The sequence below is a fragment of the Bubalus kerabau genome, chromosome 20 (genome assembly GCF_029407905.1).
Source record: "Bubalus kerabau isolate K-KA32 ecotype Philippines breed swamp buffalo chromosome 20, PCC_UOA_SB_1v2, whole genome shotgun sequence".
NCBI classification, from domain to species: Eukaryota; Metazoa; Chordata; class Mammalia; order Artiodactyla; family Bovidae; genus Bubalus; species Bubalus kerabau.
This window is the reverse complement of record NC_073643.1, coordinates 20,786,034-20,811,170: the sequence shown is the minus strand read 5'-3', so window position 1 is coordinate 20,811,170 and position 25,137 is coordinate 20,786,034. Positions and strand designations below refer to the sequence as shown.

Sequence of the window (25,137 nt, the reverse complement as noted above, 5' to 3'; positions counted from 1 at the left end):
AAATAAAGTAACTGATATTCAAACACCGGAAGTGCATGTGTGTGTGCGTGTGTGTGCCTGTGTGTTAGACCACTTCCTTTCTTGCTGGCAGACACACAAGACCTGAATTGTTTTCTCCAAGTGGCCCATTTCTGGCAGGGCATGGTTGGTCTGAATTGAGTGCTTGCTTTAAGTCATCTATGTGTGATATACGTACATTTTTCATCCTGCCGCATTCTCTTGTGGGTCTGAGCAAATGAAATGACTGTTTTTCTAGCAGGTACCATTCAAGTCTTCCAAGAGAAGATGATCAAAACAGCATGTCTCTCTCTCATCCTCTGTTTTTCCATTTCCCTTGCCTTTTACATTTTAGCTTTATGAACACATCCATTCTCATTACCACGTTAATAGCCAGTGTCTCTCCTCTATTGAGTTGTTTGATTTTACTCACTGTGGGCAGTTTTCTGTACCACAGGGTGAGCCTCTCAATTCTGCAGTCACGAAACTCCATGCATGGGTTCCCCTAGTGTGAATTGGCTGAGCCCAAAACCCACAAGTGCAGACCGCCCCTCCGCTAATCATGGTGCCAAATGGAGTTTGCTCTGATTTGCTTAATCACTCAGCTGTAAATGAATCCTGATGAGAAGCTGAGTTTCCATCCAGAATTATTCCCCTTCTCCTGCCGAAAAGGTGGTAAAGTGGCCATTTCTTCTCCACAGCAGCCCCAGAACACTTTGCTGGTGGTTTCATCCATCTCTACTGCCTGATATTTTCCAGATTTGGAGCCATTACAGCCTTGAGACTGTAGTCGCCATTACCCAGGGACACTTCTCTAGTTCTCTCTCTGCATCAGTGGAAACATTATGATAAAGTGCAACAATCCATCCCTCCCTTCTTTCTGTCTCACTATCCTAAGTAAGTAAGTGTTAGTCATTCAGTCATGTCCTGCTCTTTGAGACCCCAGGGACTGTAGCTTGCCAGGCTCCTCTGTCCATGGGATTTCCGAGGCCAGAATAGTGGGGTGGATTGGCATTCCCTTCTCCTGGGAATCTTTCCTACTCAGGGATCAAACCCAGGTCTCCTGCATTGCAGGCAAATTTCTTTACCATGAGAGCCACCAGGGAAGCCCTAAGAGTTCCCTAAAAATTTTTGGTGAGGATACCCATGCATAAATTCTTCTTCTATCTAAACTGGCTACAACCAATTGGGAGATACCTAAGAGGAGATCCAACCAGTCCATTCTAAAGGAGATCCGTCCTGGGTGTTCTTTGGAAGGAATGATGCTAAAGCTGAAACTCCAGTACTTTGGCCACCTCACGCGAAGAGTTGACTCATTGGAAAAGACTCTGATGCTGGGAGGGATTGGGGGCAGGAGGAGAAGGGGACGAAAGAGGATAAGATGTCTGGATGGCATCACCGACTCGACGGACATGAGTTTGAGTGAACTCCAGGAGTTGGTGATGGACAGGGAGGCCTGGCGTGCTGCGATTCATGGGGTCACAAAGAGTTGGACACGACTGAGTGACTGAACTGAACACCAAGCGACCTGGAGAAGGAAATGGCAGCCCACTCCGGTATTCTTGCCTGGAGAACCTCATCGACAGAGGAGTCTGGAGGGTCCATGGGGTCACAAAGAGTCAGACACGACTGAGCGACTGAACTGAACTGAACTGAAGAGAATATTTCTCAGAATCTGATCCCCTGGCTACCTGCAGCCATGTCACCCAGAACAGTGATCTCAAAATATGGTCCCTGACCTGCAGTATCAGTATCACCTGGGGACTTGTTAGAAATGCACATTCACAGGCCTCACCCAAACCTGCTGATGAGAACCTCTGGAGGTGAATGATACATGGGAATCATTGAGCTAAGTGTGTTAGTTGCTCAGTTGTGTCTGACTTTTTGTGACCACATGGACTGTAGCCTGCAAGCTTCCTCTGTCCGTGGGATTCTCCAGGCAAGTGTGCTGAAGTGGGTTGCCATTTCCTCCTCTAGGGGATCTTCCCGACCCAGGGATTGAACCCACGTCTCCTGCATAACAGGCAGTTTCTTTACTATCTGAGCCAGCATGATAAAGCTCTAGTTTAAAATTCAGATTCCTGCATCTGGTTCACTACTTACTAAATAAGTATTCATTATAGAGAAGAATGGACAGTCAGGTAGGTATAGATTGGTTAGATAAACAGATGATACACACACACACACACACACACACACACTTGTTGTTGTTTAGTCGCCCAGTCATGTCCGACTCTCTGTGACCCCATGGACTGCAGCACGCCAGGCCTCCCTGTCCCTCACGATCTCCTGGAGTTTGCCCAAGTTCATGTTCTTTGCATTGGTGATGCCGTCCAACCATCTCATCCTCTGACACCTTCTTCTCCTTCTGCCCTCAATCTTTCCCAACATCAGGGACTTTTCCAGTGAGTCATCTGTTTGCATCAGATGACCAAAACTACTGGCACTTAAGCATCAGTACTTCCAGTGAACATTCAAGTTTGACCTCCCTTAAAATTGACTGGTTTGATCTCCTTGCTGTCCAGGGGAATATTGAGTGTTTTCTCCAGCACCACAGTTCAAAGGCATCAATTCTTTGGTGGTCTGCCTTCTTTATGGCCCAGATCTCAAAACTATACATGACCACTGGGATGACCATATTGTCCACTTGACAATATGGACCTTTGTTGGCAGAGTAATGTCTCTGCTTTTCAACATATTGTCTAGGTTTGTCATTGCTTTCCCATCAAGATGCAATCCTCTTCTGATTTCATGGCTGCAGTCACCATCCGCAGTGAGTTTGGAGCCCAAGAAGAGGATATCTGTCTCTACTTCCACCTTGTCCCCTTCATTTGCCATGAGGTAATGAGGCTGGATGCCATGATCTTAGTGTTTGGCTTTGTTTTGTGTGTGTGTGTTTTAATATTTAGTCTTAAGCCGGCTTTTTCACTCTCCTCCTTCACCCTCATCAAGAGGCTCTTTAATGCCTTTTCACTTTCTGCCATTAGAGTGGTATCATCTGCATATCTGAGGTTGTTGATGTTTCTCCTGCTTGTCTTGAGTCCAGCTTGTAAGTCATCCAGCCCAGCATTTCTCATGATGTGCTCAGTGTATAGGTTAAATAAACAGGGTGATAGCAGACAGCCCTGTTGTATTCCTTTCTTGATCTTGAACCAATCAGTTGTTCCATACAGGGTTCTAACTGTTGCTTCTTGACCCAGGAGACAAGTTAGATGGTCTGGTATTCCCATCTCTCTAAGAGTTTTCCATAATTTGTCATGGCCCACACAGTCAAAGTCTTTAGCATAGTTGATAAAACAGAGATAGACATTTTTCTGAAATTGTCTTGCTTTCTCTATAATCCAGCCAATGTTAACAATGTGATCTCTGGTTCCTCTTCCTTTTCTAAATCTAGCTTGAACATCTGGAAGTTCTTGGCTCACATAATGCTGAAGCCTAACATGCAAGATTTTAAGAATGACTTAACTAGCTTGGGAGATGAGTGCAATTGTCTGATGGTTAGTGCATTCCTTGGTACTACCCTTCTTGGGAATTGGAATGAGGATTGACCTTTTCGAATCCTGTGGCCACTGCTGGGTCTTCCAGATTTGCTGACATGATGAATGCAAAACCTTGATGGCATCCTTCTTTAAGGATCTGAATAATTCTGCTGGAATTTCATCGCATCCACTAGCTGTATTAACAGCAGTGCTTCTTAAGGCCCACTTGGCTTTGCACTCCAGAATGTCTGGCTCTGTGTGACTAACCACACCATCGTAGTAATCCAGTTCATTAAGATCTTCTTTATACAGTTCCTGTGTATATTCTTTCCATCTCTTCTTGATCTGTTCAGCGTCTACTAGGTCTCTACAGTTTTTATCCTTTATTGCGTCCATCTTTGTGTGCAATGCTTTCTTGATGTTTCCAATTTTCCTGAGGAGATCTCTAGTCTTTGCCTTTTGCTGTTTTCTTCTATTATTAAGCATTGTTCATTGAAGAAGGCTTTTGTGTCTCTTATAGCTAAGTTTTGGAACTCTGCATTTAATTGGAGGTATTTTTCCCTCTCTCCCTTGCTTTTTGCTTCTCTTTGTTCTTCCACTCCTCAGATAACCACTCTGCCTTCTTGCTTTGCTTTTCCTTTGGGATGGCTTTATTCACCTCCTCCTGTGCATTATTATGGACCTCTGTCCATAGTTCTTCAGGCAAACTGTTAACTAGATCTAGTCCCTTGAACCTATTCATTACCTCTGCTGCAAATTCATACAGGATTTTATTTAAGTCATACCTGGCTGGCCTATTGTTTTCCCTGGTTTTCTTTGGTCTAAGCCTGAATTTTGCTATGAGAAGCTGATGATCTGAGCCACCGTCACCTTCAGGTCTTGTTTTTGCTGACTGTATACAGCTTCTGCATCTTTGGCTGCCAAGAATATAATCAATTTGATTTTGGTATTGACCATTTGGTAATGTCCATGTATAAAGTCGTCTCTCATGTTGTTGAAAAACAGTGTTTGCTATGACCAGTGCATTCTTTTAGCAGAATTCAGTTAACCTTTGCCTACTTCATTTTGTTCTAAAAGGCCAGACTTGCCCATTACTCCAGGTACGTCTTGACTTCCTACTTTTGCATTTCAATCCCTGATGATAAAAAGAATATCTTTTTTAGGTGTTAGTTCTAGGAGGTCTTCTAGGTCTTGATAGAACTGATCACCTTCAGCTACTTCGGCATCGGTGGTAGGGGCATAGACTTGGATTACTGTGATTTTGAATGGCTTGTATTGGAAATAAACCAAGATCATCCTGTCATTTTTGAGGTTGCACTCCAGTACTGTATTTTAGACTCTTTTGTTGATTATGAGGGCTACTTTGTTTCTCCTATGGTATTCTTGCCCACAGTGGTAGATATAATCTTCATCTGAATTAAATTTGACCATGCCCATCCTTTTTAGTTTGCTGATTCCTAGGATGTTGATGTTTATTCTTGCCATCTCCTGCTTGACCATGTCCAATTTTCCTTGATTCGTGGACCTAACATTCCAGTTCTATACACTACTGTTCTTTGCAGCAATAGACTTTTGTTTCATCACCAGATACATCCATGACTGAGGGTTGTATCCACTTTGGCCCAGCTGCTTCATTCATTCTGGGGCTATTGGTAATTCTCCTCTGCTCTTCCCCAGTAGCATAGTAAACACCTTCAGACCTGGGGGACTCATTGTTTGGTGTCATATCTTTTTGGCTTTTTTATACAGTCCATGAGGTTCTCACGGCAAGTATACTAGGGTGGTTTGCCGTTCCCTCCTCCAGAGGATCACGTTTTGTCAGAACCCTCTGCTATGACCTGTCCATCTTGGGTGACTCTGCATGGCATGACTCATAGCTTCATTGAATTATGTAAGCCCCTTCACCACGACAAGGCAGTGATCCATGAAGGGGACATGCTCACGCGCGCGCGCGCACACACACACACACACACACACACACACACACATATATATGTAAATTTAAGTTTTACTTTGAAATAATTTTAAATTTATAGAAGAGTTATAAAGAAAATTCCCACAGACGCATCTCACAAATGTTAATACTTTAAATAACTAGTTTATCACAACTGAGAAATCAACAATGCAAAAATACTCCTAACTACAGGCATTATTTAAATTTCACCAGTTTTTGTACGAATGTCTTTTTTCTGTCCAAGGATCCAATCCAGTTTCCCATGTCTAAGTCTTGTGTTTTGTGACCTTGACAATTTTGAAAAGTACAAGTCAGGAATTTTGAAAAGTAGAATGCTCCTCAATTTGGATTTTCCTGACATTTTCTCATGGGTAGATGAAAGTTATGGATTTGGGGGAAGAATGACATTCTAGTGGGGGCACCCTTATCACACCCTCTCAGGGTGACTTAGCACTAGTGATGTTAACTTAGTGGACCATTACAGTGGGTTTCTCCACTATTCAGTTATTCTTTTTCCTTTGCCATATTCTTAAGAAGTGAGCCACTAAGTCCAGACTACATTTAAGGGCAAAAACATTATTCTCCACCTCTTCAAAGGAAGAGTATCAAAGAAGTTGTAGGCATATGTTTAAACCACCTGAATGACTGGTAAAGATTTGGAGCAAGATTCTTTTAAGCTGTATAAATGTTCACTGTCTTCTTAGAGTTTCTCATCCTTATTTTAGCATTCATCAGTGGACTTTGCATGCAGCAGTTTTTCCTCTAATGCTCTAACAGTGATAGTCTATCCTCCTTATCCTATTCTCCTTATCCTTCAACATTTGTTAGTTTGGAGTTTTCTGTGAAGAAGATTCATCCCATCTTTCCGATTTATTGATTGACTTGGTCATTTTTAATAGTATGGATTGCCGAGCATGTATTGTAGTTTTTGGATTGTCATTCATTACCATCCTAATTCATTTTGTTGCTAATATTATTCTAGCTTTGTTCACTGGGATCTCTTTTAAGTTGGCTCCTATGTCCTATTGACCACTCCCCCTTTACTGTTTATTTTTTCTCTTTTGTGAACTTCTTATTGCCTGACATTGTCTTTTATATGCTTCCCCTCAAGTTGAGAATCACCCATTTCTCCAAAAGACCTTTGGTTGAAAGATGGTATTTTAAAACCAGTATCACCAGGTGTGTTTGTTGCTGTGGAGTATCATTATTTCTAGACTCTCTCAGTGGATAGTGGTAGGGTCCATGTGTATGTATGTATATAACCCATGTGTACATGGATTTATGTATAAAATGACCCACCCGTGGAAGGCTCTCGCTATAAACCATAAGTTTACACTATCTCTGACTCTTCCTCACACCACATGGTCCATTCTTGCCACACTCTTGTTTATATATAAATTCTTTATCTCTCTCTGAGAAACCTGCCTCCCCTTAGCTACAATTCATTTCCTGTTTTGTTCACCTTGAGTACGGAAAGCTGTTCCAGTATTGCTAACTCCTGTGAAAATTTTACAAATCCAAGTACCATTTTATGTGCAGTTCTTCTTGTCTTTATCCTTAGTTGCTGGTTGTACACTATTTTAAAAAGTTACTTAGGCCAACTCCCCTTCCACCCATCCCCTTCAGTGAAATGCTCTGGAACATTCTTAATGCCATTCATCTCATTTGTCACAGTCCACATCTCGTAATATCTTGGTTGATTTTGCATACAGTAAAGTCTGGTTATTGTGACACGTTGTTCTTCGGGTTTTAACAAGTGGATAGAGTAGATTTCTACATTACATACCATACAGACCACATGCACTGCCCAGCTGCCCTTGTGCGGTCCCTTTGTGGTCAACCGCTCCTCTCTCCCCTAAATCTTGACGTCCACTAATCTGTTTCCCAGCCCTATGATTTGTTCCCCCCCACCCCGGAATATCATATGAGTAGAATTATATAATATGTACTCTTTTTGGTTTGACCTTTTCACTTAGCAAAATGCATTTTTGAACCATTCATGTTCTTCTGAGAATCAGTAGTTCCCTTTTGTTGCTCAAAAATTTCCTATCACCTGCATGGACTATGGTTCATTTATCCATTCACCTGTTAACAGATGTCTTACTTGTTTTCAGTTTTAGTGATTAGGAATGAAGTTTCTACAAACATTTTGAGCACATTTGTGTGAACATAACTTTTCAGTTCACTTGGAAAAACACCTAGCATCGGAACCACTGCTTTATATGTTAACTCTATATTTAACATTTAATGCCAACTGTTTTCCAGACTATTTGTACCCTTGTGTGTTTCTACCAGTGATGAATGAGCATTTCTGTTGCTCTGCATCTTCTCCAGAATTTGAAATTTTCATTATTTTTAAAAGATATTTTACTAGTTATGTAATAATATACCATTGTGGCCTTTTCTGCCTTTTGGGAGGTGAGTTATTTAGCTCCTCTTTGTCTTATTTATTAAAGTGGAAGCTTAGGTTACTGATTCTGTGTGTTTCTTCTTTCCTAACTTAAGTGTTTAATTATATATATTTTCCTGTAAACATCAGTCTAGCTATAATCTATGCATTCTGAGATGTTACAGTTTAGTTTTCATTTAGAGATATTTTAAAATTTCTTGGTACTTCCTCTTTGACCCATGGGTTATTTAAATGTGTGCTGTTTAATTTCCAAGTGTCTGGAGATTTTCCTGTTATCTCTGTGTTATTCGTTTCTAGTTTGATTCTCTTATGGTCTGAGGTCATAAGGTTCTTTTAAATTTGAGGGTATTTTTCTCTTTTATGACCCAGAACATGGTCCAGCTTAATGAATGTTCCATTTTCACTTGAAAATAATGTGTATTCTTCTGTTGTCCTGGGGATTATTCTGTAAATGTCAATTAGATCAAGTTGGCTGACAGTGTTGCTGTACTTTATAGGACCATTGGTGACTTCAAGCACACTGAAGGTTGAGAGCCACTTACAGAGAGCTGACACTGATTAAGTACAATGGATTAAAATGTAATGGACGCTCACTTCTGGATTAGAGTTTATGTTTTTCTATATTTATGGAAACCCGGGAGCATCCACACAGCTGTCCATGCTTTGGATATAAGCTGGTTGGTTATGGGCATCTCCAGGTTACAAAGAGAACAAAGTTTTCCTCTTGTCTCTGCCCCTAGGCCTTCTGCCCATTGGATGACCTTTGAGGCTCTACCCCTTTTGCCTATACCAGCCTTTCTTAAGGTGTATTTTATAAAACACTACATCAGGGAGTAACTACTAAGCAAGTGTTGGGGTAGTGAGGAGGATATCAGTTGCTTCATAAATGGCTGTGTATCATAAGCCAATTAATAGCATGACAGCCTTGAGAAGTCTGCAGTAAATACATCAATTTATTTATTTAATCCCCTTCTCTTCCAACATGAAATGGGCAATGCTAACTTCCTTTAAGGTTTTTAAGATCAGGTAACATACATAAAGCACATTATTTGTAGGCTGAGTATATAGCATGTAGTCAAAAAAATTCATTACTGTGATTTATAATAGTCGATCTTATTCTTATTGTTGTTTTATTTTTTTGATTTATTCCATTGTCTGTGAGCTTGAAAAGTTGAGATGGATATGAAGGAAGAAAATTATGAGACTGCAAACACCAGAAAAGTAATAGAAATTGACATGAGTTTTATCTCTTTGAGTACTTTTCTTTAATATATATATTGTAGCTGACTATGGTTTTCTTGTAGCATATAACGTTCATTTTAAAGGCCTCTCATCCAGTTTGTCTCCCTAGACCTACCTCCCCAGAATCACTATCGTTGGTATTCCTGGGCATACCTGGCTGTTTCCAAGTGCCTTGAGGCTATGCCATACCATGGAAAGCATGCCAAGTATGAATGACCGCTCAGGACTCAGCTTACTAGCCTAAGCCTTCCTCATTCAGCAAGATCACCAAGGAAGAGCTGTGTACTCAGGATTCATAATTCCCTCCTCCCTGTCTACTTTCCCTGGTTCCTTTGGTATCTCTTCAGGAACTTAATTGACATTCTGCTTTCTTTTCTTGAACAGGTGGGCTCTGCATTGCCCAGTCCGTGAGAATCCCCCAGGAACGCAAAGACAGGACCATTGACTTTGACAAAATTATCAAGCAGCTCCTGGACACCCCCAACTCCAGGGCCGTCGTCCTCTTTGCCAACGATGAGGATATCAAGTAAGGCTGCCTGGTGAAATTCATTAATATGCATGTTGTAGTTTAGGAGACAGAAAGATCAGAGTGCTGGCACAGAAAGGGAGAAGATAGCATAGAATCAAATTGCTAATTACACGGTGGCAAGGTCCGTTCGTGCTTTCTACCCCTACAGAAGAAGTCAGAGCGAACCGTGGAAGCAGCAGCCTGTTGCTGCCATGAATTTCCCCCTCATATTTGCTGAAGAACTGCTTTCAGTTACTTGTAAAGGGAGAAAACCACTGGACCTTTCAAAGGTTCTTTTGCTAAAAATATATATACACATGCGACAGACTTTTATCTAAAGAATAGTTCTTCTAATGTAAAAGAAAAATGCCTTATATTTCTGGAAGTATTGCTTCTGCTTTGGACTTTGTGTGTTCAAAGCCAAGCTGGTCATGTGTCTGCATTCTCCAGTCCACTTTTTCTTCTGTCTCTTTACCTTGATGCTCTTTGATGTAAAAAATCTGAGTACAACCTTGACTTTCCCTTTTAGCTCATGACTTGCATTCTTGGCCAAGCCATGGGGTGCTAACCTTTGAAATTGTTTATAGAATACAGATTTGCCCTGTGTTATTTCCTGACCACTGCTGCCTCGGTCCCAAATCCTTAACATTTTTTTTTTTTTTTTTAGAACAAACAGTAATTACCACTGATTTAAAAAATCAAAAAGTGTTGAGAAATCTAGAAATGAAAAAAAAGTTGGATTCATTTTGAGCTCTAGCTAACAGGTTCTCCTTTCCAGATGCTAATAATAACTGTATATTTTGTAATTTTTGTATTTTGTAATGCAACTGTGTATTTTGTAATATTTGTGTCTTTTTCTAGAAGCAGTGTATACATTTTTACACAAATGGTAGAACACTGTGTATTGTCTTGTTCTACCCCTGCTCTCACCTTGGCTTACTCTTTCATCATGGAGGTCTCCGAACATCAGTACTTTTCAACCACCACACAGAATTTCATTTTATGTATTTGCTGTAATTTATATAACCTCTCTCTTACTGATTGACATTTGGTTACAGACTTGTGTGATTTTCAGGGGCTTCTCTGGTGGTTCAGATGGTTAAGTGTCTGCCTACAATGCAGGAGACCCGGGTTCGATCCCTGGGTCAGGAAGATCCCCTGGAGAAGGAAATGGCAACCCACTCCAGTACTCTTGCCTGGAAAATTCCATGGACAGAGAAGCCTTGTAGGCTAAACAGTCCATGGGGTCACAAAGAGTCAGACACGACTGAGTGACTTCACTTTTACTTCTTCTTGGGCAATTATAAATTACCTTGTGGTAACCTTTGTTTTCCACAAATCTGTGTGTGCCACAATATGACATTAATGTACACATCCTTTACAATGTATGGATGCATTAACATAATGCAAATAATAATACATGAATATATTACTTTTTATATTAATAACTATTTAAAACATAAATTCCTGGAAAAGGAGCTTCCAGGACAAAGATGTGTGCTTTCTTAAATGTGAATATTGTCTTCCAAAGAGGTGGTGTCACTTTACACCTCTGCAGATGGAAAAGCTCTGTTTGGGTTTTTTAACTTTTTGTCTTATAGTTCAAATAATAACTCATTTAATTTGAAAGTGAGCATCTTATATCAAGGGCAAAGTTGAAGGGTCCAGGCCATTACCAAGCCCCCACCAGTCAGCCAGTCCTGTGTCTCCCTTCCTTGTGTGTTCCCCATGCTGCCCCTGAGTCCACCCATCTTCCCAGCCCTGAGCTCTGACCATGGGTGGCAGGACTACTAAATGAGAAGAGCATTAAACTTCAAGTCAAGACACCTGAGGTTTTCTTTTTTTTTTTCTTGCTATGACCACTGTCTCACCTTGGGCAAGTCCCATCCCACACCCTACTTCTCCAGCTCTTTAAGGTCTCAGTTTTCCCATCAGTAGATCCATTTGCACTCTTTCTATGATAATCTGGACTTCTACTTTGCTAACGTCATTTCATTCCATGCCCCCCTCATGGTCTGTGTGTGCAGGTGAGGGGGCCCTTGTGTCTCTTCCTTCCCAGGCCTTTGCTCATTCTCTTCCCGCTTGCTGGAGCTTCCCTTCCCCACGTCATCATTCCAGTGCTGTCAGTAGCGTTGCTTCTGAAAGACGTCTCCAAACAGTGTAGCTTTGGAAAATTTGTCATAACAGCTTGGTTGCGTGGTTAATGTCACTGAGGGCATTTTGTACTCTTTGATTATGTAGTTGGAGTCTATATTCTCCACTAGTCTGCATGCATCATTAAGATGGAGGTGATGCCCCTTCTGACTTCCTTTCATATCCTTAGCCCCTAGCACATTGCTCGGTTAGTGGTGGACGCTCAGTACACATCACTGAATGAATGTATGAAATGCCCAGTGCAGTGTCTGCTATTGAAGTACAAGCCTCTCTCTCTGAACTTCATGATGCTTTAAAATACGGTCCTGTTTTTGCATGTAGACCCCACCTTCATGCACCCAGTTCTCCACCTAAGGTGCATGACTGACACGTCAGTGTACCCTGACAGCTCCTCCATCACAGTCTTGGCTCATGATGTTTCTTCTTTCCTTCTCTACCTGTTGAAATTCTGTCTGTTTTTCTGACATGCCCTTTTCTGTGAAACTATTTCTGTCACCCCTTAAATGTGTATTTGTCTCCTTACAAAACACTGATTCTGTTGCTCTTAGGGCATTTTCTTCCACACTTTGTGATTTAGTTATTCAAGGCACTTTGTTTTTATAATACGACTTTATTTTTTTTTTTTGCTCCAGATTTGTCAACTCATACTTCTCTTAATCATCTATGATTTTCATACATATTTTGTACATTTTAAAATATGTCATATGTTGATAAAGGTGGCCCCATGTTCATTTTCAGGTACATGGCACTTAAAAATTCGTTACTAATACCTATGATGCCTAATTGGTCGTAGTATCCTTGATTTGCAGATTGTGTGAGGTTTTAATTGGCAGTGTTAGCAGGTATATAGTCAGCTCAATAGCTGTGCTTATCGTTTTTTGCATGGGGATTTGTGTGTTGGAACCATGGTGCACTATGGTTTACAGAAGTGATAGCAATAGCGCTGGGCTTCAGTAATAAAAGTCAGGTGCATACCTTCCAAAACCTGAGCTTAAGCCCACTGATGTCTGATAACCCACAACGCTGTGTTATTTCTTTCCTCAGAAGATTTACACTGTAGATGGGAAATTTTGAGATTTCTTAGAACATTAACTTTGCCGGAGAATACCAGTGAGAAGACATTAATATCTAGATTTTGAAGCTAAGATAAATGCTCAATTGTTATGGGTATTGATAATTTGAATGTTAGACAAGAGTGTATTCTGTTCCTGAGATACTTTTTTTTCTGATTATAAAAGGAATATTACGTGGCTATTTTACTCCATTGGAAAATAATGGAAATATTTTTGTTGTTGCATTTTAATAAAAGGAATTCTTACCTTTACTCTGCCCCCTGATTATCTAAAAAAATGAAAGGTTAGAGAGAATAATCACAAACCATGACTGTAAGTAACCCCCTATAACACTTAATATCTTAACACTCGGAGATAACCACTAATAAAATTCCTGTTTAACATTTGCAGTTATTTTATTCTAAAAATTTTCCCTAGTAGATTCAGATTCACACAGAGTTTGATATTCTATTTTTTGCAGTTCACATCTCACTTTCAATACTATAATATGTTTAAACAGTTTAATCTTATTTCTCTTAAAAAATTAACCCACATTTTTATGTAAGCATATTAAGGTGAATATTTTTTTTTTCTTTTTATATGGGTTTGTCTTTCTTACTTTGTTTCAGTTGGATTCTCCGCATCCTGTTCATACTTCATCAGCAGGTTCTCAATGAATTGTCATTAACAATGAATTACCTATTATCCATATTTTTCTGTGCTCTCATACAACCCTATACTTTTTTTTCATGGAATGTTAATATGCATCTATTCATTTATGCAGGCCAGTTTTCATTATTGGAAGAAATGACTAATCATTTGCAGTATTTTTAATTTGACTTTTTTTGTTCTTAACAGTACCCTGCAGAAATACAACTCCATGTGTTTTTCATTGGCCTCTGATGCATCCTTTAGATTCACTACCATTTCTTTAACCACTTCCCTGCTGCTCTGCATTTAGGTGGTCTCCAGTAATGCACATATGATTTTGACAGCATCAGTGATCATACCCTTGGGTTAGATTAATAGAGATGGTATCTCTAACTCAAGAGTACAAATGATTGATTGTGTGAAAATAATAAATGCACATAATTTAAGAGGAACAAAAATGTAATTAAAATACTTTTTATGCAAAGCCCTAGTATCCTTTTCCATCCCATCCCACTCTCTGGTTCTGTTCTTCTTGAGCAATTATTTTGATTCTTGAAACTAATTCTTTAGGTCTTCTCGAAATGTGCCTGTATTGCTATTTTGGAATCATTAATTTAAAATATTGTCTATGAATTCCTCTTATGTTATTTAGAACTTGTCTCATACCTCCTTTATCTTCCTAGCATTATACTATCAGATTTCCATTTAGTAAAAATCAGAGTTGACATTATGAGCATGTAAATATTATGTACTACAGCAGTATTTTTTCCATGATGTGATTTTACAGGTAGCATTTTTTGTTCATCAAGTTAATATGACAGATTTTTTACTTGCATGGTTATCTTTAGTATTTTATTATTAATGTCCTAGGTCTATCACTTTTCTCATATGTTTATATACATATATATATATTTAAAAAATAATCTCTGAGTTCCATTGTTTTTCTGTACATTTCCCTCCCACTCCATCTTTCTGTTTTAAACTAGGCTGGTCTTTATTTTAACTTTTTTGTTTTCTTTCTCTTTCCATTTCTTTTATTTTTATTCATCATTTAGTTTCTTTTTTTGGGGAGGGGGCTAGAATGTACCCTCCAGTAATTTTCTAGTAAAGGATGAATTAAAGAAAAACATTTTTTGTGTTTATGACTAAAAATATTCTTCACCTGCCTCCATACTTAATTACTAGTTGGATATGTAAGGTGTGGTCACATATTTATTTTTAAATACATCATCCCAGGCAAATAAATGATTTATAGCAACTATCTATGGGGACTAATAAGTTACAGAACTCATAACTTGCAAGGAATTTGAGATTCTGAGTTTGGATAGAAAAATCTTTAATATCCCCTGGATATCTATCTATCCATCCATCCATCTATCCCTCCCTCTCTCCATCCATACCCATCTATCTAGATGCCAGTTCTATTTGTATCGAGATTCTCTATTTGCATAGAGATTCTATATGTGTTAAATATTAGAATTCTAGATTACAATTTTTTTTCCTCATAATTTGGAAGGCATTATACTCCATCATCCTTTTTAATTTTTTCCTCTCTCTGGAGAGGTTGGTAATATTCTGCTTCTTATTACTTTCCAAGAGTCCCAATTGTCCCTTGAAAGCTTTATTCTCACTTTATCCAGAAATTGTAATTCTGTGACATTTGGTTTTTCCCTATTAATTTGCTGGATGTGTGTGTGTGTGGTTTAGTCACTCAGTTGTGTCCGACTCTTTGCAACCCATGGACTGTAGCCTACCAGGCACCTCTGTCCATGGGATCCTGCAGGCAAGAATACTGGAGTAAGTCCCTTTAATTTGGGAAGTCATACTTTCAGTTCCTTGGATTTTTTTTTCATTAAGAATTATTTTAAAAATTACTTTAATTTCTCGTTATATTTGTTCTTGAAATATTGTTAGTTGGATGTAAGTCCTTCTGTGTTTCTTTCTTTAAGATACTCAACTTTTCTTGTATATGCTATACCTTTTTGCTATTGTTTTGCTTTCTGAAAATATTTCTTCACTTTATACTTTATCTCTTCTAACATAATTTTAATTTCATACTTTTAATAACTAAGATCTCTTTTTTATTGTTGATTGTTTCTTATTCTTGATAATCTTTCTTGTTCTTGATAATAGAGATCCTGATTCTCATTTAGCTACATTTTTTTTTTTTTGTATAATTTCTTCTCCATATCTCATACCAGTTTCCTTTTTCTTATTTATTTGGTTTCTGTTTTATATTGTGGATTTTCCACAATGATGGGTCATTTCGGGCAGTTCCCATTTGAGTAAGACACAAGAAAATTCTACATACATGGGCAAAACTTGTCAGCTTATAGGCCTCTCAGTGGGCCAGTCAGGCATCTAGGTGTCCATTCTCTTAGAAAATGTCTCTATGTCAGTATCTAGAATCTTTTTCATAGGGTAGTTCAGATTTTTCCAGAAAAGTTGTTTTCTGCCTGGGGCAACACACTCCTGATTTCTAGAATTCTGTAAGCAGAGGTAAAATTTTTCTTCATGAATAATCAATTTCCTTTTTTTTTTTAAATTCCTCCTTTTTTTTTCTTGCCCTTGCTATTTATATACTATTTTAATTTATAAATATGGATTGTACATTTTTCAAGCTTAATGTGAAGCTCTGCTTATTTTAATAAGTAATTTAAGATGCTTCCTATAGACTGATACATTGCTTTCCAGAAATGATATGTACCACCAGCAGTGAATGAGAGTGCTCATGTCTCCAGCCTCATGTCAAAACTCACGACACAAAATAAAACCAAACAAACATTTTGGCCAAAATAAGGAGTGAATTTGATAGATTGTTCTCATTCACATTTTCCTCCTTTTTAATATATGTGAATAAGCAGCTTATTACTTAATTATATTTCCCCTTTTATCTTTTGACTTTGAATACTCTGCCTATTTTCCTCAAGCTGCCTTGAATTTTTTTATTGGCTTACAGTCTATATATACTAAGAATGAAAATCCTTTGGCTTACTACCAGTTATTTGCTTTTTGAGAAATAGTAGCTTGTTTTCCTTCTGCTTGATTCCCAATATGTCTATGTACAATAGCTGCTCTTTATCATTAACATGTCTTTTTAATGTTCCTCTCCACAGGCAGATCCTTGCAGCAGCCAAAAGAGCTGACCAAGTAGGCCACTTTCTCTGGGTGGGATCAGACAGCTGGGGATCCAAAATCAACCCGCTGCACCAGCATGAAGATATTGCAGAAGGAGCCATCACCATTCAGCCCAAACGAGCAACTGTGGAAGGTATGAGTTTTGTCAGTAGTAGGATTTGCTGAGAGAGTGGCTGGTGCTGTGTAGAGTGGCTGGGGCATGAGTCTCCTTGAGAGTTGGGTGTTTTTACATAATTTATGCAGGATCTGTTCAAACTTCCAGCTGTGAAATACAAATGAAGCCCTATATCTGGTCTGTTATTTTAGTTGATAGTCTTCTCTTGAAAAGATCATGTTATTCTCATAATAATATCACCATTAGCATTTATCTTTGTTTTATTATGCTGCAAGAGCTTTCTGTGAGATCATTATCTTTAATAAGAGGTGAAATAATAACACAGTCCAAGTATGCGTAAGTGAGGTGCATTTTTTTCTGAGAGAATATTTTCCCTTTGTAATTTGTCATTGCTTCCATAGCAGGACACCTTTTTTTTTTTAATGCATTTACTTATTTGATTGTGCTATATCTTAGTTGCCACATGCAGCATCTTTGACTTGTGGCATGTAGGATCTTAAGCTGTGGCATGTGAATTCTCAGCTCTGGCATATGGGATCTAGTTCCCTGACCAGGGATCAAGCCTGGGCCCCCTGCAAAGGAAGCCTGGAGCCATAGGCTCTGGATTCTTTCCCCCATTACCTCTCGGGGTCTCCTCCAGTCCCCAGGATCATATGGCATACCACCTGTCCCAGGCATCACCATCATTTTTCCTTCCTGGGTCTCTTTTGTCCTTGCATTCTTTTTCTCTTAAGCTTCCTGCCCCTTTTCTTTCCCTTTGCCTTCCTTGTAGCTACAAAGATTCTTTGAGAGGTAGAAGGAGGAGAGAGCATTTATTGGCATCTTTCTGATGTAATAAAAGTTGCTGATTACAGTTTATGTTCTCCTTTAATTTGAAGATAAGTTACTTCTGAAAGAAGATACTGTAAAGAAAAGGAACTCCTCTGCTGGTTTTGGGTCTTTGTCTTCCTTTTCTGATGGGCCAGGTCTCCGAAGATTTCATAAAGCATGCTTTGCATGTTAAAAGAACTCTATCCACTCACTCAAAAAAGATCAAATATTTGTCTTTCTTTCTATTCTGTCTCTACCCCAATCTAATTAATTATTCTCCCTAGAAGGCTGCATGGTCTATGTGGGCTTTTTAAACAAGCCACGTTATGGTTTTGTCACTGTTCCCTTTCTGTGTTATCTCGGGGAGATAAAAATCCTATAAGTCACCCATGTGGTCATGGAGAGCCTTTGAATTAATTGCAGTACAAGTCCAAAGAAGATTGCCCATCTTCCAAACCAGACCAGTACATCTGCAGATGAGCTGCAAAAACAAAAGACAGTTTAACTATTTCCATTCCTTTTCACTCAAAAATTTAAGTATTTACTGTGTGCTTTGCTTTGTGCTAAGTTGGAAAAATAAGGACAAAAATCCCACCCTCAAAGCAAACACAGCTGAGTAAATGTATCAGAATGTAGTTGTTGACCGTGTAATAGAAATACTATAAACACAGTTTAGAATAGATGGTTTAGGTAAGGTAATGTGCCAGCTTGTCTAGGATGGTGATGCTGTGGTTGTGGAAGACACCTGAGAGATGGAACAAAATGATGTGCTAATGCTCATCGGACCATGAGAAGCTCCTCTACGCTCAACCCAAGTGGTGGGAACAGGAGCAATGGAGCAGGGCGTACTGGGTAACATTAAATCATTCATTCGGCAACCCACACCTTCTTTGTAGCCATCCTAAACTTCTTCCAGCTCTCCAAAAATGTTCTCACTGATGTTCGTTGGGAAAGCTCTTCCCTCTCCTACAGTTGTGGTCACTGCACTGTTTGCCTGATTAACTCCTTTCTAACATGCGTGTCTCTGATTAGATATTATTTTTCCTTGGAAGCCATCTACAGCCATTGCACTCCAGCCAGGTCTGGTTAGGGGCTCCATCTGTTGCTCTTATGGCACCTTCCCATAGCTCCTACCATTGTAACATCTCTTTACTTGTCTCTTTCTGGAGACTTATCCTTTACATGCCATCGAACCACAAATGCCTTGATCTTGGCCTGGACTGGAAGATGATCAAATTGGTTTTCAAGTGGTTGGATGCCTGGCTGGATGGAGGAAATACATACCACATAAGGACCTGGCACAAATGGCTGAGAAGTGGGCCAGGGTTGGATCATGAAAGGTCTTGTAAACTACACTGAGGAATTTGTATTTTACTCTGAAGTCTAGGCAGCGTCTGAGGATGAAAATGGGATGTTGTAAAAGGGAATGAGGAAGCTCACTCAGATGACTCTGTAGAGGGATGAAGTGTCAGATTTAGGTGAGGACCAAAGCAGAGCACATTACAGGGTCTGTGCCGAGGTCCTCTCTTCCCAAGCTGTAGACACGTCATAGGCGTATTAGTAACTCCATGGTTGCAAGACCCAGGTTCAACATGTCTTAGTAAATGACTAAGTAGCTTAATACAAATTATTGAAACAAAATACATTTTCATATGTTTCTAGGGATACTCAAAGTTGTGAAAGTAGACACAAGATAGCATCCTGAATCTGCTAAGCAAGAAATGTGGCCTCAAAAGCAAGATGGTGAGGAAATGGTGTTATCAATGAAAGTACTTTTGAAATGTGGCAAAACAGCATCTCTTCATGCAAAATTCTGCATGGCTACCCAGAAAGAACACGAGGCTTTTCATTTTGGTTCTTTAAGACTTGTGTGGCTTCTGTCTACCCATGTTGTCTTATGCATTGATACAGAGTGGAGATTTGTTCATTAATATAGAGGATGGGATCACAGGATTGTGGCTGTTTATTTGGTGTCACACTCCTAAGGAAATGAAAAAAGAAATGCCTTCAGTTGCATTAAGGTTTCTAAACACAGCTGTGAAATATATGAAATGAAACTACAGAGCATATTCCATATGGGCACGTATGTTTTCCTCTCCTACTTTTTATCTTTTTTTCATTTTGGGGATGTTCCATAGTGGACTCTACTGGAATGGAACATTATCCAAATACTCAGAACACTATTGCATCGTTTTTAATCTTTGACTGTGTTGTATAATGTTGTACCTTCAAATGGAAATAAGAAAAAGCCAGTCAATAATCAACATGATTTTTTTCCCTTTAGATCCATATTTGAAACACATTTAGCAAACATCTATACTTTTGGCTCATCATTTCTATATTTGCATGAACAATTAACAGTAAATTGCCTTAGGCCAAAAGGCTAGCAAGGGCATGGGTCCTGTGAAAATCATGTTCATCAACTTTTGTCTTCTATTTGTATTTATTCTCAATTTATAGAAAACAGGGCCTCAGTGCTTGCCAGCCCAGGGGGTCATTTCCCCTATTTTGATGAGACAATGATAGCAACTGTGCCCAGGAAAGGTCAGCTCTGGCCCCTTTGGCTGCTCTCTACATGGGATATAAAAGAATGTCTCTCGATTTGGCAGCACTTCTCCAGCTCCTGAGCCAAAACAGCTCCATGATTTTTAATCTTTCTGTATTGTCTGATGAGCCAAGGGGTCCCTAGCATCTTTCTATTTTCTGTTGTCCCATTAGCAGGGTCCCCCAGTCATCCTCTCCAGCCCTCAACAAGTCCTCAAAGCAAAATGGCCAAATCGCCATGGACTCTGCCGTTTAGGGTGCTCAGCTTCTTTGAGAGTAGGCTGTCCTAAACATCCTCTAATTATAGCCAGCAAGGATCATTGGCCAGGCTGTTTTTGTCTCTGACATAATCATTAGCATCAGGGAGAGAACATAATAAAGGATGAATTTTCAAAGACAACTCTGACAGCTCTGACTATTGGTGATGATTTTCCAGTGGGTCTATAGCACAGCTTGGTTCTTGAATTAAATCAGTGATGTGTGTAAGAAAAGACAAAAAGTGCTGTAGATCTGGCATGAAAAAGTTGGTTATTTCATGCATTTATTTTTTTTTACTCAAGATAGAAAGACATTCTATATTTTTCTTTAAACCGGAGATCAAAGCTATGAAGAGCTGAATGAAAATATTTCTGGCTCCAATATATATATGCCCTACTTTAGTCTTTCTGATTACCTGAAATGTTCCACACACATCACAGAGTTTTGTTAGGGGAATGACAGAAAATGCGAAGAAATAAAATATCACCTTAAACCACAATAGTATTTCTAAGCAATGCTATAATTAATAATAGACCTATAACCTTGTTTGATGAAAGAGAAGTGAGAATATTGCATGTTCAGTGTTATGACAAAGTTTTTCATTAAATCTGTCATAAATGTTTATAAGCTTTAGCACAGTAATCAGCCCTTGATCTAAAAACTGAGATATATAGCAGATGACAATCAGATCACACCCCTGCACTCCTGAAATTGCCCTCTTAATGTGGAGGTGACAGGTGATAAAAATGTAAATAAGAAAATATCATACTAGAATAATTACTATCAAGTGCATTTCCTTAAGAACCAACTTGTAAATCAGAGATACAGATGGCAAAGAAAGAAGAGAGACAAAGCACCAGTATACCATGCAGGCTGAAAAAATATCAATTTGGAGGATGTGTAGGGAGGTCAGCAGCTCAAGCCTCTCTAACCTGTTCTCGATTCCTGGCACACATTCATATCAGATCCTTTCACTGCCTACAATATGCCAGAGCTTCCCATTTTACCATTTCTTGTTGATCTGGAAAATACAGGTATTTTGTGTATGTGTGTGAGAGATCAAATCATTAATGTTTTTTTTTTTTTTGAAAGAATTTCTCCTTTTTTTCAGAATTAACCTACCCTGCAAAACCAAGCAATACTCCTGCAGTTCAAAAGGTATCACATACCCCCTTTATGGCAACACAGATTATACTCTCGGGCTTCACACCCAACTGGAATCTGATCCTTCAGGGCAGTGTCTGAGACCCATGGGTTCCATGGGATTATCCATCCTTTTTTTTTTCCCTGAAACTTTGGCATTTACTAATAGACCTAGCATATATATGACTTGACGGATATGGTTGAATATTAGGATGTCCTTCTTATAACCCCTGGTAGCTCAGACAATAAAAAATCTGCCTGCAGTGCAGGAGACACAGGTTTGATCTCTGGGTCAGGAAGATCCCCTGGAGAAGGAAATGGCAACCCATGCCAGTATCCCTTCTTGGAGAATCCCATGGACAGAGGAGCCTGGCGGGCTACAGTCCGTGGGGTCACAAAGAGTCAAACATGACTGAGTGACTAACACTCTCACTTTCTTGTAGCCATCTTGTTTCACCCTTTATCTTGTCTGAGTTGCATTCTTTCCAAGTGTCATTTACTTCACAGAGATGCCCCTCTCTTCCTTTGCCTGTCTTATGTATCCCTCTTCTAAGAAAAACTATACATTCTTCAAGTCTCACCATCAGTCTCATGTCCGTTTCCCCTACCCTTTGATGTGTTTGGTCCTTCCCTCATCACCTCAGCCTCGCTCTGTACCTCATCACATTCAGAAACTTTCACTTTATAAATATCCTTCCCTCTTTCTTTTACCTACCTACTCCAAAGTTGTATTTACTGTCACCACATCAAAGTTAATGTTTCTTTGTATCAGAGAACTATAGATAATGGGCTGTTTAATGTGGAAAAGACCATTTATTGTCAATCAGTTAACAAAGGTTGACTGCCTCCTATCTGTCAAGCACTGATTAGGTACTGGTAACCAGGAAACAAAAATTCCTCTCCTCGTGGAGATTAAAGCACAGCAAAAGGAGAGTAATAATAATAATTTTTTATTATTATTAATAGGCATAAGAAATAAGTAAATAGTAGTGTTAACTGTTGGTAAACAGTATAAATTCTATCTCTTTATGAATATTCTCATTCCATATATTCATCATTTTCCTAGTGTTTAGTTCCTTGCTTATTATTTTCTTTAAATATTTGAGTATATTTAAGATGTTGATTTAAGGTCTTTATCTGGTAAGTCCAGCATCTTACTAATTAGGGCATACATTAGGTCATACTAATGGATAGTTTGTATCATTTTTTTCCCTTGAAGTGGACTGGACTTACCTATTTTATTGTACACCTTTTGATTCTTTTGTTGATAACTGGGCATTTGAATATTGTACTGTGGGAACTCTGGAACTAAGATTCCCCATTTGCCAGGGTTTGATGTGCCTGTTTGTGGAAGGCTGAAGTTGTTGGTTTGTTCAGAGATTTCTCCAAACTTAAAAAGACACGATTCCTTATCATTTGTGTCGTCACTGAAGTGCCTGCTCTGTTAGCTTGTATTCAGTTAGCATTTTGACAAAAATCTCCTTAAATGCCAGGAGCTAAATCAAAACAAGATAAACAAAAACAACAACAACAACAACAAATGCCCTTCACAGCCCTGATTAGTTAGGGCTTCCATAACAAAGTACAGACTAGGTGACTTAGACAACAGAAGTGTGTTTTTTTCCGCAGGTTGAAAGGCTAGAAGTCCAAGATGCAAGTGTTAACAGGGTTATTCCTTCTCAGGGCATGAAAGTATATCTGTTCTTTGCCTCCTGCCTATCTTCTGACAATTTGCTGGCAAGCTTGGCATCCCTTGGGTTGCCTTCATCATCACATGATGTTCTTTCTCTGTGTTCTGATTTTTCCTTCTTATAAGGATGCTGTTCATGTTGGGTTAGATCCACTCTGAAGACTTCACCCTGACTTTACTAATTACATTCATCATGGCCCCATTTCTGAACAAGGTCACATTTGAGGTACTGGGGTTTTGGACTTCAACATACGAATTTTGAGATAGACTTAATATATAACACTCAGTCTTGGTGGTTTGGCTCTGTTCTGAAACATGCCTTTAACACTTAGCTAGGTTATTTGCAATTTTGCCTTAACCTTCACTACCTGCTTGTGCTGATCCTCGGGATTAATCAAAGATCAAAGTCTTCTCATGAGTTTTCTCAGCCTCCATCCTGCCCTGGGTATGAATGTGGCTTTCTAAAACCCACCTCCTCTAGCATACACAGGCATTTGCTAATGCCCTAATTTCCCAAGGAAATACTCTTTCAGATTTTCCTCCCAGGGTTTCAGGTGTCACTTGTATGTTTCCATAATAATCGTTTGCTCCAGGTGACTGTAGGTTGTTCAATCACTTTATAATGTGTATAAACAATGTCTGCCTTTTTTCTCTCTGAATGAGTCCCAGGTTAGGTAAAACAGAGAGAAGTATGTTGTACCCATCCTTCAGGTAGTCTCCAGAAAGATCACAATAGAGAAAAACAATACTTTGCTAATAAAGTCTGCTGTGCACTCTCTGGTATGTACTAGGGTCTCCCCCAAGAATGTGGGCTGTGGTGTGGTCTTCAAGACTGCCACTGAGAGAAGGTAGGGGTTGGAAAAAGAAAAAAAAATCCACAAAGCTTTTCTACCATTTTCAAGCTGGTCTTTTTCTTAATTTAGCATTCAGCACTGTTTGCTGTAAAACTTTGATCATCTTCCAGAGTTATGGCAAAATTGCTTTTGACAGTTTCCGTTGTTTTCAGTTTTTGAATTGAGGGACAGGAGTTAGGAGCTGCCCACTCTGCCCCTTTGCTCACATCACACCTGGCAAGTGCTACAAAGAAAGAAAAAATAGAGAAGACTAAGGGGCTCATCAGTGGTGGTGGGAGCACTGCAGTGTTAAATAGACTGGTCAGGATGAGCCTTATTAACACGATGACATTTGGTAAATGACTTAAGTGAAGGGACCATCCAAGTTAATACCTGGGTGAAGATTATACAGAGTATAGAAAGCAGTGCTAGGACTGGAGAATCTCTAGTATGTGTAAGGAACAAAGATGCTTATGAGGCTGGAACAGAGAAAGAAATCTGAAGTGTGGGGTTGATGTTTATGTATTACTATACATAAAATTGATTATCAGCAAGGATATACTATATAACATGGGAAACTCTATTCCATATTCTGTAATAATGTATATGGGAAAAGAATCTGAAAAAGAATGGATATATGTGTGTATATAACTGAATCACTTTGTTGTACACCTGAAATGAATGCAGTGTTCTAAATAAGCTATACTCCAATATCTAGCTCCAATATCTAATCTAAATTACAACAAGAGATAATGGGAGAGTTGGGTCACATAGGACCTTGAAGGCCATTAAAAAATGTTATCACTTTATAGGATTAAAGTAGAAGATCTTTTCAGCACTAAAGCACAGGAATAGCTTGTATTGTCCAATATGTTAAAAAGAATAATACTGGCTCTTCAGTTCAGTTCAGTCGCTCAGTCGTGTGCAACTCTTTGTGACCCCATGAATTGCAGCATGCCAGGCCTCCCTGTCCATCACCAACTCCTGGAGTTCACTCAAACTCACGTCCATCGAGTCGGTGATGCCATCCAGCCATCTCATCCTCTGTCATCCCCTTCTCCTCCTGCCCTCAATCCCTCCCAGCATCAGAGTCTTTTCCAATGAGTCAACTCTTCGCATGAGGTGGCCAAAGTACTGGAGTTTCAGCTTTAGCATCATT

The 25,137-nt window shown here is 39.2% G+C and overlaps 1 protein-coding gene across 1 annotated transcript in view; it reads left to right on the top strand.

The window, feature by feature from the left end:
* LOC129635131 (metabotropic glutamate receptor 7) overlaps positions 1–25,137 on the top strand; it is a 651,100-nt gene that overhangs the window by 170,402 nt on the left and 455,561 nt on the right. The window contains exons 2-3 of the mRNA XM_055557823.1: positions 9,467–9,608; positions 16,564–16,718. Of these exons, the coding sequence (XP_055413798.1) occupies positions 9,467–9,608; positions 16,564–16,718 (297 nt within the window). The remainder of the gene's footprint in view (positions 1–9,466; positions 9,609–16,563; positions 16,719–25,137) is intronic.